This window comes from Theropithecus gelada, chromosome 5, assembly GCF_003255815.1.
Source record: "Theropithecus gelada isolate Dixy chromosome 5, Tgel_1.0, whole genome shotgun sequence".
NCBI lineage: Eukaryota > Metazoa > Chordata > Mammalia > Primates > Cercopithecidae > Theropithecus > Theropithecus gelada.
In genome coordinates, this window is record NC_037672.1 from 22740830 (window position 1) to 22757053 (window position 16224).

Genomic DNA, 16224 nt, shown 5'->3' on the forward strand with positions numbered 1-16224 from the left:
CAAATTGGAAATTCCAGAAATCTTATAAAAGTGATTATTGTAAATTAATTCAGTCCTCCCACATAACAAAAAAGAATTTATTCTTCCAATGATTCAATTAAGGTGGGGTTGTGTATACGTGCATTCTTTTTTTCTTGTCTATTTGTTTTGTTAAAATTCCAAGAGGTTTGCCATTCATAGAAAAGTCTGTCTGACCACAGGCACAGTCAGAAGCAGGAATTCATTACCATGGAAGGCTGCAGAATTTCCTCCAAGGAGACAAGTGAAAAAAAGCAGACACCACGTAAATTTGCGGATTGGGTTAAATATGTTCTGTCCCTGAGGCAGTGGAAAGATAGAGAGCCCCTTTGTAAAATGACTCACGAATCTAAGAAAGTACTTCAGCTCCTAAAGGTGAGCAGAAACTTAACCAGGAACGATATCCATGAGGTTCTGCTTCTCTTTGGAATATCTTTGAGTTTAGCATTCCTTACCACCTCTCTCTCTATCCTAACTCAGAGTTATCAGGGCTGATGGAATTTTCCTTCAAGGTACTTTGAATCTGTTCCCTGAATGCCACCCCCTCTGCTATCACCTTGTCCCTTCCCTGTACCTGTATCACATTGGGTTTGGAATGCAGCAGGGCCTGCTGTCTGATTTTCCTTATTTCCTACTTGCCTACACCTCTTACGACTGTCAGCATTATCACTCTTAAATACCACCTCCATTATGTTGATCTACTAAAAATCTTCAATGACATCCTACTTTCTAAACAGACTCTAAAGATTTCCCACTGGGTTCTCACTACCCACCGGAATTTTGTACCTACCTTACATCCAAACTTACTCCCACTACTGCTGTGTTCCCATTAATATGTATTTTACTTTGAGTAAACCAAGCTCCTCACCTCCACATCCCCTCTATGAAAACGCTTTGCTCTTCTTCTCTTACAAGGCTTTGTGAATTTATTCTTGCTGTTTATCTCCTCAGCTAGAAATACACTTACATACACACACATATATATGCATGCATATATGCATATACGAGCTTGCAATGTTTGCAAATTGCAAATATATATAAAATCCTATGTAGGTGCATATACATATTATACATATACATGAATATACAGTCTTACATTGTTTTCCAGTTGCTAAGAAATAAAAACACATGCATATACTTGTATATTTGTATACACAGTCTTGCATGATTTCTTAATTGTTTTACATTTGTTCATTTTGCCTCCCAAACTAGATTTAAAGTACTTTAGGACACAGGCCTTCTTTTGTGCTTTGTATATAATCTTCATATTACCTAACATAGTTCATTCCATCAATAAACACATGAAGATTGACTCATTCATTATGCTACAAGTATTTATTGAGTTCTTACTTTCTGCCATTTTCTAAGAAAATATCTAGAAAAATGTCGGTGAACAAGACAGGCAGATTCCCTGCTCCCCAAATGCTCAATGGTCTGTTGAACTGCTGATATTTGTTATTTTTAACTTTTTGATAGGTACATAATATATGTCAATTTTTGCAAAATTTAGAATATAAGTGAAGCCAAATGAAGAAATGTAAAGTATCTATATTTCCATTAGAATAATCAAGTAGTCTTGAAAACTTCCACATTCATTTCCTTGTGGCATATAACAGGATAACTTACACACAAATACAAAACCACCACTCACCCTTTTCTGCTACAAAGTTCACAGTTTCAAGCTTCCTGAGAGTTCCAGCAACCACCAAACATGAATGCTGGCTACAGCTGTGAGAGTCCTTCTCTCCCCATCAGCAAAGGCAGACCTCACAATGTATTACAAGTAATGACCTAGAGACGACTGCATTCTCACTTGCCATCGTTCTAACGAACCCCAAGTAGCTTCATTCAGAAGTAAAGACGAATGAATGAAAGATGCCCATTCAGTTGTATCACAGAGGCATTAAAGCAGGTATTAAAATAAACCAGGGACAAGGTTGCCCACAGTGACCCAGAAAGGCCAATATGCTATTTAAACTAACCCCATGCCATCCATCTTTACACACTGCTGTGCTGTAAAAGTAGTCCTTTATTCTCCTCCTTCAAACAATGCACAAAGGCAACAACAGACGGAAGGAAGTTATGTTGCAATATTCTGAAACATAAATCTTGCTACCAGCCGGTCCAGGGACGCATCCTGTTTTCCTTACACATGGATCAGATTCACTGGAGGCTGTTACCTCTAAGCCTTTTGCCTTGTTTTTTAAAGTGGCTTCTGAATCGTACCTGGTCCCCTGCATTTACACATCCAAACACAGGTTGCGTAAGCAGAGATCATTGTTTGTGTGTCCAGTTACTCAACCAACATATGCCACTGCATGTTGCTACCCTCTCTGCTACCACCCGGAATTATCTTTCTCAAATTGTGACGTTCAGCTTCATTCTTTAACATTATTTTGTGATGTTAAATAAAAACTAAACTTAGATTCAAACATACGGAAGAAACAAAAAGAAGAGATACGTAATTTACTCTCAACTTTTTTTTTTTTTTGACGGAGTCTCGCTCTGTCGCCCAGGCTGGAGTGCAGTGGCCGGATCTCAGCTCACTGCAAGCTCCACCTCCCGGGTTTACGCCATTCTCCTGCCTCAGCCTCCCGAGTAGCTGGGACTATACTCTCAGCATTTTAAGATTCTGCCACTCTATTATATAGCCCTAAATCCCACTTTCTGCTATGATGAGAATTCAGAGAGCCGACGGCCAGTTTCCAGTGGTGTCATTGACGTGCTACTTGAGTCAGGGAAAAGCATTTAACTACTCAGTGCCTGATTTTATTCTGGGAATCCAAAGTAGATAATGCTTGTTATTGTGAGATCAGAGACAGCAGAGCCCGTGACTGTTTAACTTGCTCAAGTACAAGGCCTTCTCAAATGTGATGAGGCAGGACTTTGCAAATTGAAAGAAGGTGAGTGCAGGTGAAAAGTCCACTGTGAGTGGCTGGCCTTGGGAAGGCACTTCCCTGAAATGCTGCTTGGGTAGAAGCAACACAAACCTGCGGCCATGAAAGAGTTATCTGGTTTCATACGAATCTTCTTCACAGGGAAGACCCAATTTTAGAATGTCACCTCTGCTCAAAACACACTTTCCTTTCGCAGTATAGAAAAGATGCCTGAGTCTAACACTAGAGGGCAAAGAGTGGAGGCGTCCTCACGCCAGGCAAATGCTCCTGAAGCTGCTGCTGTTGGTAACGGCGTTGCCACATATGACCTTACCCTTTGCCTAGATAAAGAATGGGCTTTATGACATCAGAGAACACTGTTATGGGAACTTACCTAAACAGTCACTTTTGCCCTCTGACACTAAGAGAATACCTGACATATTAGTCCTGGAGCCCCAGGCATCCCAATACCATTATATGACTTCTCATTCTTTATATCCAGTACCTTACTATGTCTTCTTTCAGAAATCTGACCAATTAATCATTAGTAATTTATAAAGGGGAAGTTTGTGACTTTATTTAAAAGCACGGTTTTTCAACCTCAGTGCTTTTTTCATTGGAGGCTGAATCATTTTTTGTGGTGGGAGCTGTCCTACATGCTGTAGGATGTTTAGTAGCATCCCTTGACTCTAGTCTCTACTCAGTAAACGCTCGTAGCATCCCCTTGTCCCCAGTGGTAACAACCAAACATGCCCCCAGACATTGTCAAATGTCCCCTGAATTGGGGTGTGGGGTGGGGACCAAAATTGCCTTTGGTTGAGAATCATTGGTTTAAAATGACCTGATGAGAGACTAAATTACATGAACCTTCTGTTTTAGAGTGCTGAAAATAATTGTATGAGCGTAGAATATGATACAGGGAGACAAAAAGGGTGGTATGGCATATGTTAAGCACCTATATGTAGATAATTAACTATATGCTGAACCAAGACTCCTGAAGGTATAAATGTGAAGTATCTCTCACAAATACCACAACACGAAATACAGGGACATAAAGGTTATGGAGAACGTTGTATTTTTTTTAAAGTAGCCCACCAGAGAGGCATTGACTCCTATGCCATCGCCCCCTACCTCTAAGTTATTCTCTAGCCTCTACAAAATGCATGGCATTCATCTGATATGGAATAGCTGATTTTTAGATAAGAGGTCTATGGAGATGGACATTTTTTAAAGCACTGTTTATTTAATGCAGCATGACTTAGAATGGGCCTGTAACCTGACAAGTGTACTGAGTGAGGAATGTTCAATTTACCAGTTCTAACTGGCCAAGTCCTCACATGAACTTTCTAAGACCCGGCTGAGAAGCCTGGGAAAGTAGAACTAACCACAACCTTCAGTGTTTCCTCCACCTTGTTCTGTCTCCCCAGTCCAAACTCTACTACCTTAAGCATTCTTCTAAAACCCACTTAATCCCCAGAGGTATTACAAAATCTCAACCGTCGGCAGAACCTACAGCCGTCTCAGCTCACTAGCTAACTGTACCTCCATGCCAACCAACACTGAAAGGAAAGATTCTGTTCTATTTTTAAATATATTGAGCAAAGAAGCAGCTTGATATGCCTTTGTAAAGGATGGCTGTCACCCAAATTCATGGGTTCTCTATTTTTAATCAAGGATATAAACTTTGAAGTCCGATAAATTTGGGGTTCAAATCCCAGGTCTTTATTGTCAGCTGTGTGATTTGGGGAAAATCAAATAACCTCTCTGAATTTCAGTGTCTGCATATGTAAAACAGGAATGATAATAATAGGACCTAACAATAGGTTGTTTTCAAGGATACGTGAGATGACATACATTAAGCATGAGTATACCAAAATGTTGGCCATTATTGTCATTACTATTATTGTTATCAACATTAATATATTCATCATTCACTCATGATTCAACAAGCATTTATTCAGCATGTATTGCATGCTGGGTTCCAGAAAAACTCAATTAATATTTTAAACTTGGCTTTCTTAAGACTCGGATTTCAACCAAATAACACGGCAGTATAAGAAATGTCTTTGCGGGTGAATAAGAAAAGTCCAGCACATACTAGGTGCTCAGAAAACATTAGATAATGATGATGATGATGGCACTGGCAGTTGTGATAAAGAAAACCAGTGGATTTGTCAATCTTCATTTAATTCACTTGCCAGAGTACTCACTAAATGTTTGTTCCTATAAAAAGTCATGTATTTTCAAGTAAATGAGTACTGATCTTGTGGGAAAGAATTTCTTTTCTCAAAGTAACACTTTAATAGGAATAGATTAACATTCTTTATTATAGGGTAGGCTTATAATAAGAGTCCGGAGTCACGGAGGTAATTCTCGCTACTGAAAAGTAAATGAATTTTGACTGATTTATAAGTATACAGTAGATTAGTTAGGTTTAGAAATTCCCATTATATAAAGAAATTAGAGATATGAACCAAAAATATGATTAATAATAATAATCAAAAGAGCTCACCTAATTAGTAAAGCAAATAAAGGTAGACATCTACCCCCTTGGTTAAAAAGAAAGGCCTTCTTATTTATTAATGTATATGAGGTACCATTTATTGCTTATTCTTTCTGTGGGAAATAGACAGGAATAAACAGGTTTAGACTTTTGTTCTTCTTTGTCACTAATGTTTCACAACCCTTTAGTATTTCAACATAGTTTAACTCACTCACAGTTGTTGATTCTTAGTCCCTTCAATCTTTAAAAAAATACAAATAAAAATAAACCATTTGTTTTCCAAACACTGTTTTTCCATCAATTAGAAAGTATGTAACTGTGATGAAAAGTCTTTTGATGATAGCAAAGTAAGGACCCATTATATGTTCAGGCCTGTTACCATGTTAGTCTCGCCCAAGCCAAAGTCAATGAAAAATTAATTTTTCCAAAGGATGTCCTTACCTCAAATATGTTTGAAGGCTCATTGTTGTACTGATTGGATATTATTTCTGATTGGTCACTGCACCACTTGAGTCCACCCAAAAAGCTGTCTGTATCCAAGTCGTTCACATCTAGTTCAGAAAGATCAAGTTCGGGAAGATCTGGACAAAGAGGCTGGTCTTCACCAACCAGAGCAGCACACTGCAGGAGGCAGAAAAATAAAAATAAAAAAATTTTTAAAAAGCTTCCATTAACCACAGGAATTTATTAAACTGCAATAGCATGTGATAGGAATTAAGCCTAGTTAATTCAACGACATTACCAAAGCTAGTTTCTGGCACTAGAGTCACCAGGAAAAACACCTAAAATCTTTACTCACTTAGCTCCTGAAGGATAATTTTCCTGCTTTATTCCATCCAAAATTCTACCTCCAAATACATGGTAAATACCATGCTCCATGAAGCTTTCTCTGATTCTTCCAGTTAGAAATCAACTAGAAATTTTTGTACCTCTTTGTACAAAATCCTTGGTACCTGTTTGATAGTTACTGCTTCCAAAGTTTTAAACTGTCTTATGGTTAACCATAAGACAAACTTGATTTTACCTTGGAAAGTTGATCACACATAATAGACACTCAATAAACTATTGCTAAATGGAAAAAGAACAAAGGAACTACACAAGGAAAAATTGTCTCCATTTACACTCCTTTTAAGCATTATAATCCATATAATTCATTTAGCAACTAATGATGCAAAGTCCTTTGACTCATCTGTGATTCTCCTGAATTGTTTTTATTTAAATCATTTACTCTTATTTGACTCTTCATGACTTTCTGGACTTCATTCTTAAAGGCAAAAGCAAGTTCCTTAAGATAAAGGACAAAAATCATAATTTTTTTTCTATATGGCTTTTGTATGTAACTTGCAAGGGGTGCGTGTGTGTGTGTGTGTGCGTGCGTGTGTATGTGTGTGTGTATGGTTGGCATCACCTAGTACCCGGAAAAGAAAACTCACAAGAGCATACCATCAGTGTATGTTGTTCATTATTTATGCATATCTACACTGTGCTTTACGTGAATTCAAAATAACTATTTCTGTTTAGAGTTTCAAAATAATTTCTATATGTTGAGAGGCTTAAAATATCTTCTACCATGGCTGGGCTGCTTGTCACCAAGATTATTTTAGATTGTCAAAGTATTTCATCCCCTTACATGAACTAGACAGTCTTTTCAACTGTTTTACCATGGGGCTTTTGGAGGCAGGTGGACTCCCCTTACCAATAAGGTGGTCTCCTAAACTTGAATTGGCTACCTAACTGCTAACGTCAGTCCGCAGACAGTAAAGAACACTGCAGGAACTCCTATCACAGGGGTCTGGCATTGCCAGAACAGTAAGAACTCTATCCACCTGTGAGTAGTGGCGTCTCAATCAGGAGGCACACACTGACGCAGCACCCTCGTGGCCCTGCCTTCCAAAGTGGGGAGAGATGCTGTGGAATTGTTCACATCCAGGCAGCAGTTAGGCATAAAATGAAAGATGCACCTTGACATTTACATTTTGAATGAAGTAAGTTTTATGCAGATTTTCTTTCTCAAGCACCCCTGTTATCCCTGGCAGGGATTCCTAGCAGGCCACATTACACAGGTCATATGCAGCAGCGTGATCAAAAGCAACATGCTGAGAAGTAAGTACCGGGTAATGGAGTCAGCAGTTGGTAAGGGGAGGATGGGGGGAGACTGAAAATCATGGCCATCCTTTTCTAAGACCACTGGGCCCCAGTGAGATCCCTGGCAGCAGGCACAAAGGAATGCAAAGAAAGGGCCGTCCTCGCCATCAAAACTCTTTCCTTATCATTTTATTGGTCTTTCCTTTTATTATCTGAGTTAGCCCAAACTTACAGCTCAGTATACTTGACAAGGCATATAAGTAAGTGGAGGCTGGGCTGAAGAGATCTCATTCTGGCATAATGCTCGTATTTGGTTGTGGGTATAACACTTTCCAGACTCCATTCTTGCCCATACAGCTGATCCTCCAAGCCCAAACACACTATCTTAACTTTTCCTCAATGTCACCAATTCAGAGATAGGGGGAGAACTTTTTCAATGGTGCTAGATACACTAGGATGTTATGGGGCATAGTCTTTTAAAAAACATGAACAACAAAGATAGGAACACAAAATTAAAAATAGTCAAGAAAATATAGGCTTTCCACATACGGCTTAAGTTCCTGTTGTGAAACTTAGGAACCAACCATGTTTTGGAAGGCTAAAGTGGCATACTGATTTGTGGACAACTTTTTGTTATCCCTCTCTTTAACTGCCCTCTTTGGCATGACTTGTTCAAAACCCTTTAACCTTCCATAAATATGTATTTTGAAATAACTTTTGAAAACCATGGAACAGGCCAGGTCAATTTGTTATATTGGTGCTATCTTGTCATTTACATATTCCTTTCCTTCCTCTCACTTGCTCTCTCTTGCTCTCTCTGTCTGTCTCTCTCTCTCTCATTTTGCTTTTACGTTATGGTTGAGAAAAGTGCATGTGCTCTTGCCGATGTTGACATGCTAATAAAATCTGTGCTTCTGAATGTGGCATTATCCTGCTAATCTAAAACACATTAGTGGTAGCAAGTGTTCCTGTTATTAATTTATATTTGGCCTTTGGACGATGCCAGACTTAACAGTCCAAGCCCTGTAACTGTCCTCATCTGACATGCTGATATTTACTGTTTCCCTATACATCTGTAACAGGTGTGCTTTATTGCAATGACACAGACACATTCTACTGCCTCTTTGCAACTATGACAGCTATTTCACAACTGTAGCCTCAATTTTATAACAAGATTTAAGAGGATAAAGCAGTCACTAAACACAAAAGGCTAATTATTGTCTGTTATTTCACCCCAACAGACTTTTCTCTTAGTAAAGGAGCAGACAATAAATTAGCTTAACTGCATTGATGATAATGAATCATTATAATTAAGTATAATTCTCCATTAACCTTTTGGAGGTTTTGTGTGCCATTGATGGTAAATTTTAAAGAGAGAGAGAAGAAGGAGTGGATTTGGTCACATTAATTATATTAATGAAAAAAGAAACTTGGTCCTTAAAAAAATTAGTCAAGATAGGGCAAAGGGGTGGAGAGAGGGGCAGTAAAGAATGACAGACTTAGTAGGGTGTATGTCATTTGAATTGTCTCTATCAATCTTAGTAACCTTATTGTACATCACCTTCATTAAACTGTGAAACACGGGGCACTCCAAGTAGCTATAGTGATATAGGCCTTTATTAACCAATGTACTACCCTGTCATTATGTGCAAAAGGGCATAATACGTTTTAGGATGACAGCAAACATTAATGATTCAAAAAATGAAAACTGCCTACGCTACCTGCTGCTCGTAATATTTTAGACAGGCGAAGGTGATTCCCAGAGCCGCTGCCATGTAGGCAAAGCTTCTAGCATCTAGCTGCCTATAGTGTAACAGAGAAGTGACTGGCCAATCTCAGCCGACTGGCGACTCCATCCATGGCTGGACAAGTAGCCAAGACCTTTCCTCCTTAAGAAAAAAATTTAAAGGCCACAGTTTTAAATGCTTCTGATGCTGATTTGAAAATGACTGCAGGAATTCCAGTGATTAAAATAAATCTTCCTTATTTCCACATGCTGTAGTTCCTCAATCAAGTCCTAACAGCATCAAGAATAATACATGATGGAAAAATGAAACTACAGCAGCTGAGACCCACAGTGCCAGCCGGACAACCACCCACAGGACACTCCGGCTACTCAAAGACAATTAGGACTTTGAAGCCACTTATAACCCTGACTCATAATGGCTACAGGGCATATGAATGATCCATATCTATTCCACCTTACCAAGAAATCAGAACAAGATAACAATTACAATCCACAAATACGATCTACCAAGGCAAGGGAGGGCAAATGGAGCCAACCATTTGCAAACCCAGCAAAGAGTTAAGAATCCCAGGCATGCCTCGCTAGATAGGAAAAAAGCATTCACAGACGGCCTTGGCCAAATTATGTTCACTTTAGATGTGTATCGCTGCCTCACATGGACATCTTATTTAATCAAATCACGTGTGGGCTTGATCCTCCCCCTTACCCTATGTGCCCCCAGCTACCCAGAGGAAACACGCGCAGTCTTTTGCCAGATTCATTGTTAGCAGCTGGGATCCTCCATGCAATTCAATTCGAGTCCATCTCACCAGAGTCCACAGAAAGTTTCGCTTGTTTCCCAAGTTGCCCAAACTTTCCTTCCGAGAACATTCCATTGTGCTGAATGCAAACACGCCGAGGTCCTCCGTCCCCCCACTAGACTCCAGAGATTACGAGGAAACTGCTTGCGTTATTCTCCCCCCTGTATGAATTGTAGCCAGCAGAGACTGTGGAATTGATGTATTGCTGTCTATTTTTACACAAGCAGCGAGCAGCTCCACACACAGTCCTGCATAAACTCTATTCTCTCTCGGCTTCAGGCAGCTCTCCGTGGTACAGGAAGATTTAACCATTGGCTTCCCTGCCACCGACGCGAACGCAAAACCTTGCACTGCCAGGCATTTCTTTTTATTCGCTGGCCAAATCTTTCAACCATGTATAGGAGTTTTAAAGGAAGCAGCATCGTTGTTTTGTGTTCTGTGGGAAAAGCAATCTAAAATAGCCCAGCAGGATTATTTAGGATTTTGTAAGTTCTCTGTCTGATGAACAGAGAGAGAGGGGGGGAAAAAAAATCCGGACTACAGTCAAAACGGACTATATTTGAACACATCCATTTTAATATTTTTATCTTCGTCTTATTATAAATAGAAATGGCATTTTTCCAACCAGGCCACTAAACACCACTGGAAAGACTTCAGCTTCTGATTCATATCAATATCTTAGAGCATAAATATTGCATATGAGTAGAAACAGTGCCAAAGTCACATGGAAAGAGTTTCTAACTGCAACAGATACTGATGACAGCAGCTAAGCTTTGATTTGCTCAAGGCATCTCAGAGCCACCTTAAAATAGCAAACTTATTGGAGTTAAGATAAGATTGAGGTTCTCTTCTAAAAGCTCCTGCCTGGACTACTTTCCTGGCTCTTCTCTTTGCCCAAGCCCATCCCCCTTACAGGAATAATAGCATCTGAGGGAAGCGTCAGTCCTGGCTGCAGCGCCGAGCCCTGCCCCAGCTCACCTCGATGTCACTCCATACAGACTCAGAGTCCTGGTTGCACATGTCCCACGCCATCCAGCTCCTGAATGACGCCAGTCAAGCTTTTTCAACTCCAATCCACAGTGACACAGAGCACACACTCATGCAGGCAACCAGCCCCTTACTGAGAGTGAACTGAAGGCACCTGTCTTACTACAGTCCCCAGTCACATGACAAAGCTATTAAAAAGTAGGCTGGGCTGTCACTCACCCAGCCTCCCTTCCCCTGTGCAGCTTGCTGCTCTAACTCGTGACGTCACTCAAAGGCAGCCCTCTGCCTCAGTGAAGTAACGCTTTAAAAAAAAAAAAGAAAGAAAGAAAGAAAGAAAGGAAACACTTGGACTTTTGGAGGCTTCAAGCATCATGCTGTGATTAAAGCCAGCTTTGAATGCCACAGACTCTAAACGGAGCCCTGGCCATATAATAACCAAAATCCCCTGCAATCTTTTTTTAATTTATTTTCCTTCCAAAACAAGCAAGTGGCAAAGCTCCCTGTTTCATGACAGAGTCACTATATTCTTAGCTAAAAGGTGTATTCCCTGAGAACTCTTTAATTCTAAGATCTCCAAGTGGACTCAAGCTCAGTTTGGGACTAAAGCAAGAGCTTATCACATGATGCATTTTTATGAGGCATTTTCTCATTGAGGGAGTGTTTGAAAGCAGCAAATGAGGCTTTTTTTTTTTTTTTGCTTGTTTAATCAACAACATAGCCTGTATTTGTTAAGGTATAAACAAACTCCTCCACCCAGAATTCGGCTGCCCCCATGGCAGTAGGGAATACCAGCTCCCGAAGTACTGCTGCAGTTTTCTTTGCTCCATAAAAGGAGAACAAGCCACAAAACCCCATCCTTTCAGCTTCCTTCTAATTATTTCCATTTCTCTCATAGGCTCCCAGAAAACAAGTGTTAGTAAATACAGTCGCTGCTGCTGTGCTCAGATCAGCTTAGATTCCGGGCTCCTATTTTTTATACATGTAGCATTTCCTCCCTAACTGCCTTAGGGTGCCTTTTTGAATAAACATTGAATTCCAACCCTAGTGCCCTGGGTTGTGTAGTTTGCGTTTTGAAATCAAGAATGTCCGTGAACTGAGGGAAAAATACCAACACACTATTAGCAGAAATATTCAATTCCTGAGCTTTACTTTCTATTATTTTTCAGCTTGTGCCTTGAGACAATGAGGGCTAATGCAGGTGCAACTGTTTTATGATGACACTACATATTGAATACATAACAAACTCAAGGTACTGGATACAGTGGAAAAACACTTCCTGTAACATGACAGTGGTCTGACTTAACCCTTCCAAGTTCCCAGGAGATGTACACATGTATGTATCTGTGTGAATAAACATGTTTTCATAAAATGTTAAACCCAATACGCTTTTAGAATCAGCTCAATTCTTTTAGTTGGTAATAATTTACCTGAAAGCAATCCCCCAGTCATCTAAACATAAGTTGTAAAGCACTATTTCTACTGAGGTTAATATACCCTATTCTTCATTGTCCATCTTCTTATACAGAAAAACATGGTGATTTGCCCTAACACATATTTTAAATATGAAGTTGCTCAAATATTAAAGTGAAAGAAAGAACAAAAGAAACAAAACACCACCAGACTGCTGCTTCTTTCAGACCATCCATATTATAAGAGATTTGTGTGCTGTGATAGCTGCAACAAGTTGCTAGTAAATTCCCAAATAACGTCAGGAAGTTGACAGTGTATCATTACTGGGCATAAAAAGGTGGCCAAGAGCTTTGACATTTTAAGTTTGCTGAATACAGTTCACAGGCACATTTTCCCTTTTACAAACAGGAGAAAATGACTGTAGTTTTAATTTTCTAATGAAAGAACAGGAAAATACAACCTCGGGAATGCTTTTATACAAGCAATTAGTGGCATTACTCTGCACTCCCCACAAAGAAACACTAATTCTCTTCCCAATTATATTCTGATTTAATGCAAAACTTCAGTAAATTATTAAAATTCAGGACAAAGGTCATTGACTCTCCCCTTAACAATCAACTGTGAAATAATATTGGTCACCTGGCCAAGAAGAGTCAATGTTTATTAATTATTATCATGTGATTCTTCCACTGTGATATTCACTGATACTTTTATTTGTGTTCATCCAATGCTAGATATTCATCATATGTTTAAAACCTATTCACATCTTTTAGAGATGTTCTTTACATTGGAACAGGCTCATTATAATTTTTGATATTCTAACCTGCCCAGATTGTATTGTTAGGGTTTTCTTATTTTTTGCCATCTAATTATACTTCTAAAAAATCAAATCAGCACATGCACTGAAACCAGAAGTGATTTCAAATACACTTGTTTTTTCTTCACTATCACTATCACAAAGAGGATGGTAATTCAGAAGTAACAACATTTAAAGGACTTATAAACTACAGTATATTGCATTGCCCCCTCAAATTTCTATTACTGGACAAATCAAAATTAAATAGATTCTTAGGACAAATTAGAGTGCTTTCCACTATTTTTTTTTTTTTTGGTCTTAAAACTACAACTGTAATGAGAGGGATGTTTTAGAGGTTTTATAATTTTGTTAATTAACTCTTCAGATTAAAATTTTTCTTCTGTCCAGTTTTTTTTCTTTGCTCGGGAGAACTTAAATTGTTCATTGCTCACCAACCTTGTTTTTTCTGGTTCCCCAGGCCATTTCTATATTTAATTCCCTCTCTGCCTTGACTATTTCTCTCACTCTCTACTCACAGCCGTCCTTTCACCCCTTCGTCAACTCTATCTCCAAAATTTCCAAATATCTGGTTTCACACAACAAGGATATATTGAAACTTTACTGTGTGCACAGCCATGTATCACCAGGACTGCTAAGAAAGCATATAAGATGGACACAAGAGAGCTTACAATTTTAAGGGGATGACAACCCTTAAAAATGGAGAATAATTTAGTATGAAAAACCAATGTCACTTGGATCAACACCCAGATTCCTCTTCTACTGCTTAAAACACACCCTGGTGAGGTACAAGGTCCTTTCATTGACCACTGCAGTTCACACCCAAATCAAACTCATTTTATCTCAACAATAGAAAGAGGTATTTATTAACATCTGCCGAGTGCCCCTAATGTTGCGTATCTACACAGAGCCTACATTCCATCCTGATAATTTCTCCCCTCTGTAGTTCTGTTAACATTTTCCAGAGTTTCGATATTAGTAGAGGCAGGAGAATCTATCTCGAGTTGCTAACAAAGAGAAAAAAAACCCTCAAGAGAATAATTCAATTCTCTAACAAATATGTTGAATGAAGTGTATAACATTTGAGTTTCCCTCCTCACTCCTACCCCAAATTAAAGGCTTTTCCCACCCCTCCATATTTCAGACAACTGCCCATTTCTAAAAATTAGAATCAAATTCAAACCCCCAAACTCAAAAACCTCAGACAATAGCAAAAACAACCGGTTTTGTTGTCTATATTGAATATAGGTGATTTCAGAAGCAAACTCAGAAGAACCATTAGGATAAATATATTTGTTCACTTGTTTTTATAAGTTTATAAGTTTTTATTTTAACAAAACAAACCAAAAACTACCAGACTGCTGCTTCTTTCAGATCAGACATATTATAAGAGATGTGTCTACTGTGATATCTGCAATAAGTTGCTAGTAAATTCCCAAACAACATAAGGAAATTGACAGTTTATCATCACTGGGCATAAAAAGCTGACCAAGAGCTTTAACATTTTAAGTTTGCTGAATACAGTTCATAGGTACATTTTCCCTCTTACACACAGCAGGAAATTACTATAGCTTTAGTTTTCTAAATCAAGAAAGAACAGGAAAATACAATCTCGGGAATGTTTCCATACACACTATTTATACAATAACTACATAAGAATATATGTATGCAGAAACTTCTCAAGAAAGAAAGGTGGAAAGCAAAACATATACAGCAGAGCACGTATGGGCTAGACATTAAGGTCAGCACTTCATATACCACATCTTAATCAATTTAGTCCTCCAAACTATCCAATAAGGATGACCTGTGTACCCATTTTACAACGGAGAAAAATAAGGCTGAGCAAGGCTTAGAGAACAGCTGAAAAAAGCTTGCAAATCACTGAAAGCCTTTCTAGGAAGAACTAAAGTTTCATCCATAAGAATAATAATCATCCTCAAATCAAAGCCATAGCAAAGACCCCGGTGGCAACTTTATAACTGAGGGACAGTCTACATAGCTGGAAACCAATATTCCTGGCAATGCTGCCTGCCTAGAGCATTCGTCCAGAAAGCAAAGGGGCCTGCCTAGAATTGCTAATATTTGTAAAGTTAATCATTGTTAACAGGCATTCAATTGCTTGCTTTTAATTCCTAGAGGGACTAATTGATCCTGATACCCCACATCAGTTTTTAAACACACGCTTTGGGCCTCTGGTTAGAAGCAGAGACTGTGTAGAACACAAAAGTTGGTAGCAGGATAGGCTATAACAAATACTTCTATAAATACTTTAAAATTAAACCTCATTTTCCACAAAAAATGTCACAGTGATGTTCATGTGAACAAAGAAGCTTTGAGGAAATAACTAGAGGAAAATCAAGACAGCTTGAATGTCTCCTAGCATTTATTTTTCTTTTTTTAATAAACAAGTTGTGATAAACAACCTCAGCAAAAATAACTCTCCTCTCCAATAAAACCTTCTGCAGACCAGCTCTATGGAACTGAGTCAGCCTCTATTTTAATTTCGACCTCAAAATGTGCTTTTGGTGTTTTTCATATTGAAACAAAAAATAATATGAAAATTAATCAGAGTTGCAGTCAATTGGACTAATCTAAACATAAAGCAACAATTGTACTTATTAAGCACACAGAGAAGAGATAATAAAAGGGTGGTTAAAATCTGATTTTGTCAGATGTTCAATTCTGTTGTATTTGTGAATCTACATTTTCATTTACCTTAATTATTCCAGGTTAATTTATCTATAATGCAGAGAGTTATTGATTATTTAGATGATAAATATTCAATAGGATTATCTAGCAATTTTTTTTTAACTGGAAATGAATAAGGCATATTACATATTGTCAAATTTGGCACTATTTAAAAATTTAAAGTGCTACTAAACTTCAATACATAATATAACATTTAATTTACTAAGAAAGATTTTTTTTTTCTTTGCACTAGCTGAAGTTAGTAAGGGCCAGGGAAAATTGAGGTACACAAATTG

The 16224-nt window shown here is 38.4% G+C and overlaps 1 protein-coding gene across 7 annotated transcripts in view; it reads right to left on the reverse strand.

Moving 5' to 3' along the window:
- Nucleotides 1-16224, reverse strand: part of PPARGC1A (PPARG coactivator 1 alpha) — a 686617-nt gene that overhangs the window by 87847 nt on the left and 582546 nt on the right. For 4 of the 7 annotated variants that reach the window (XM_025385683.1, XM_025385681.1, XM_025385685.1 and 1 more), the window contains one exon: nucleotides 5839-6018. In XM_025385683.1, coding sequence (XP_025241468.1) covers nucleotides 5839-6018 — 180 coding nt within the window. Of the gene's footprint in view, nucleotides 1-1669; nucleotides 2236-5406; nucleotides 5511-5838; nucleotides 6019-11007; nucleotides 11182-16224 lie in introns of those variants that run through there. The other 3 variants (XM_025385687.1, XM_025385684.1, XM_025385686.1) reach the window with 3 other exon arrangements.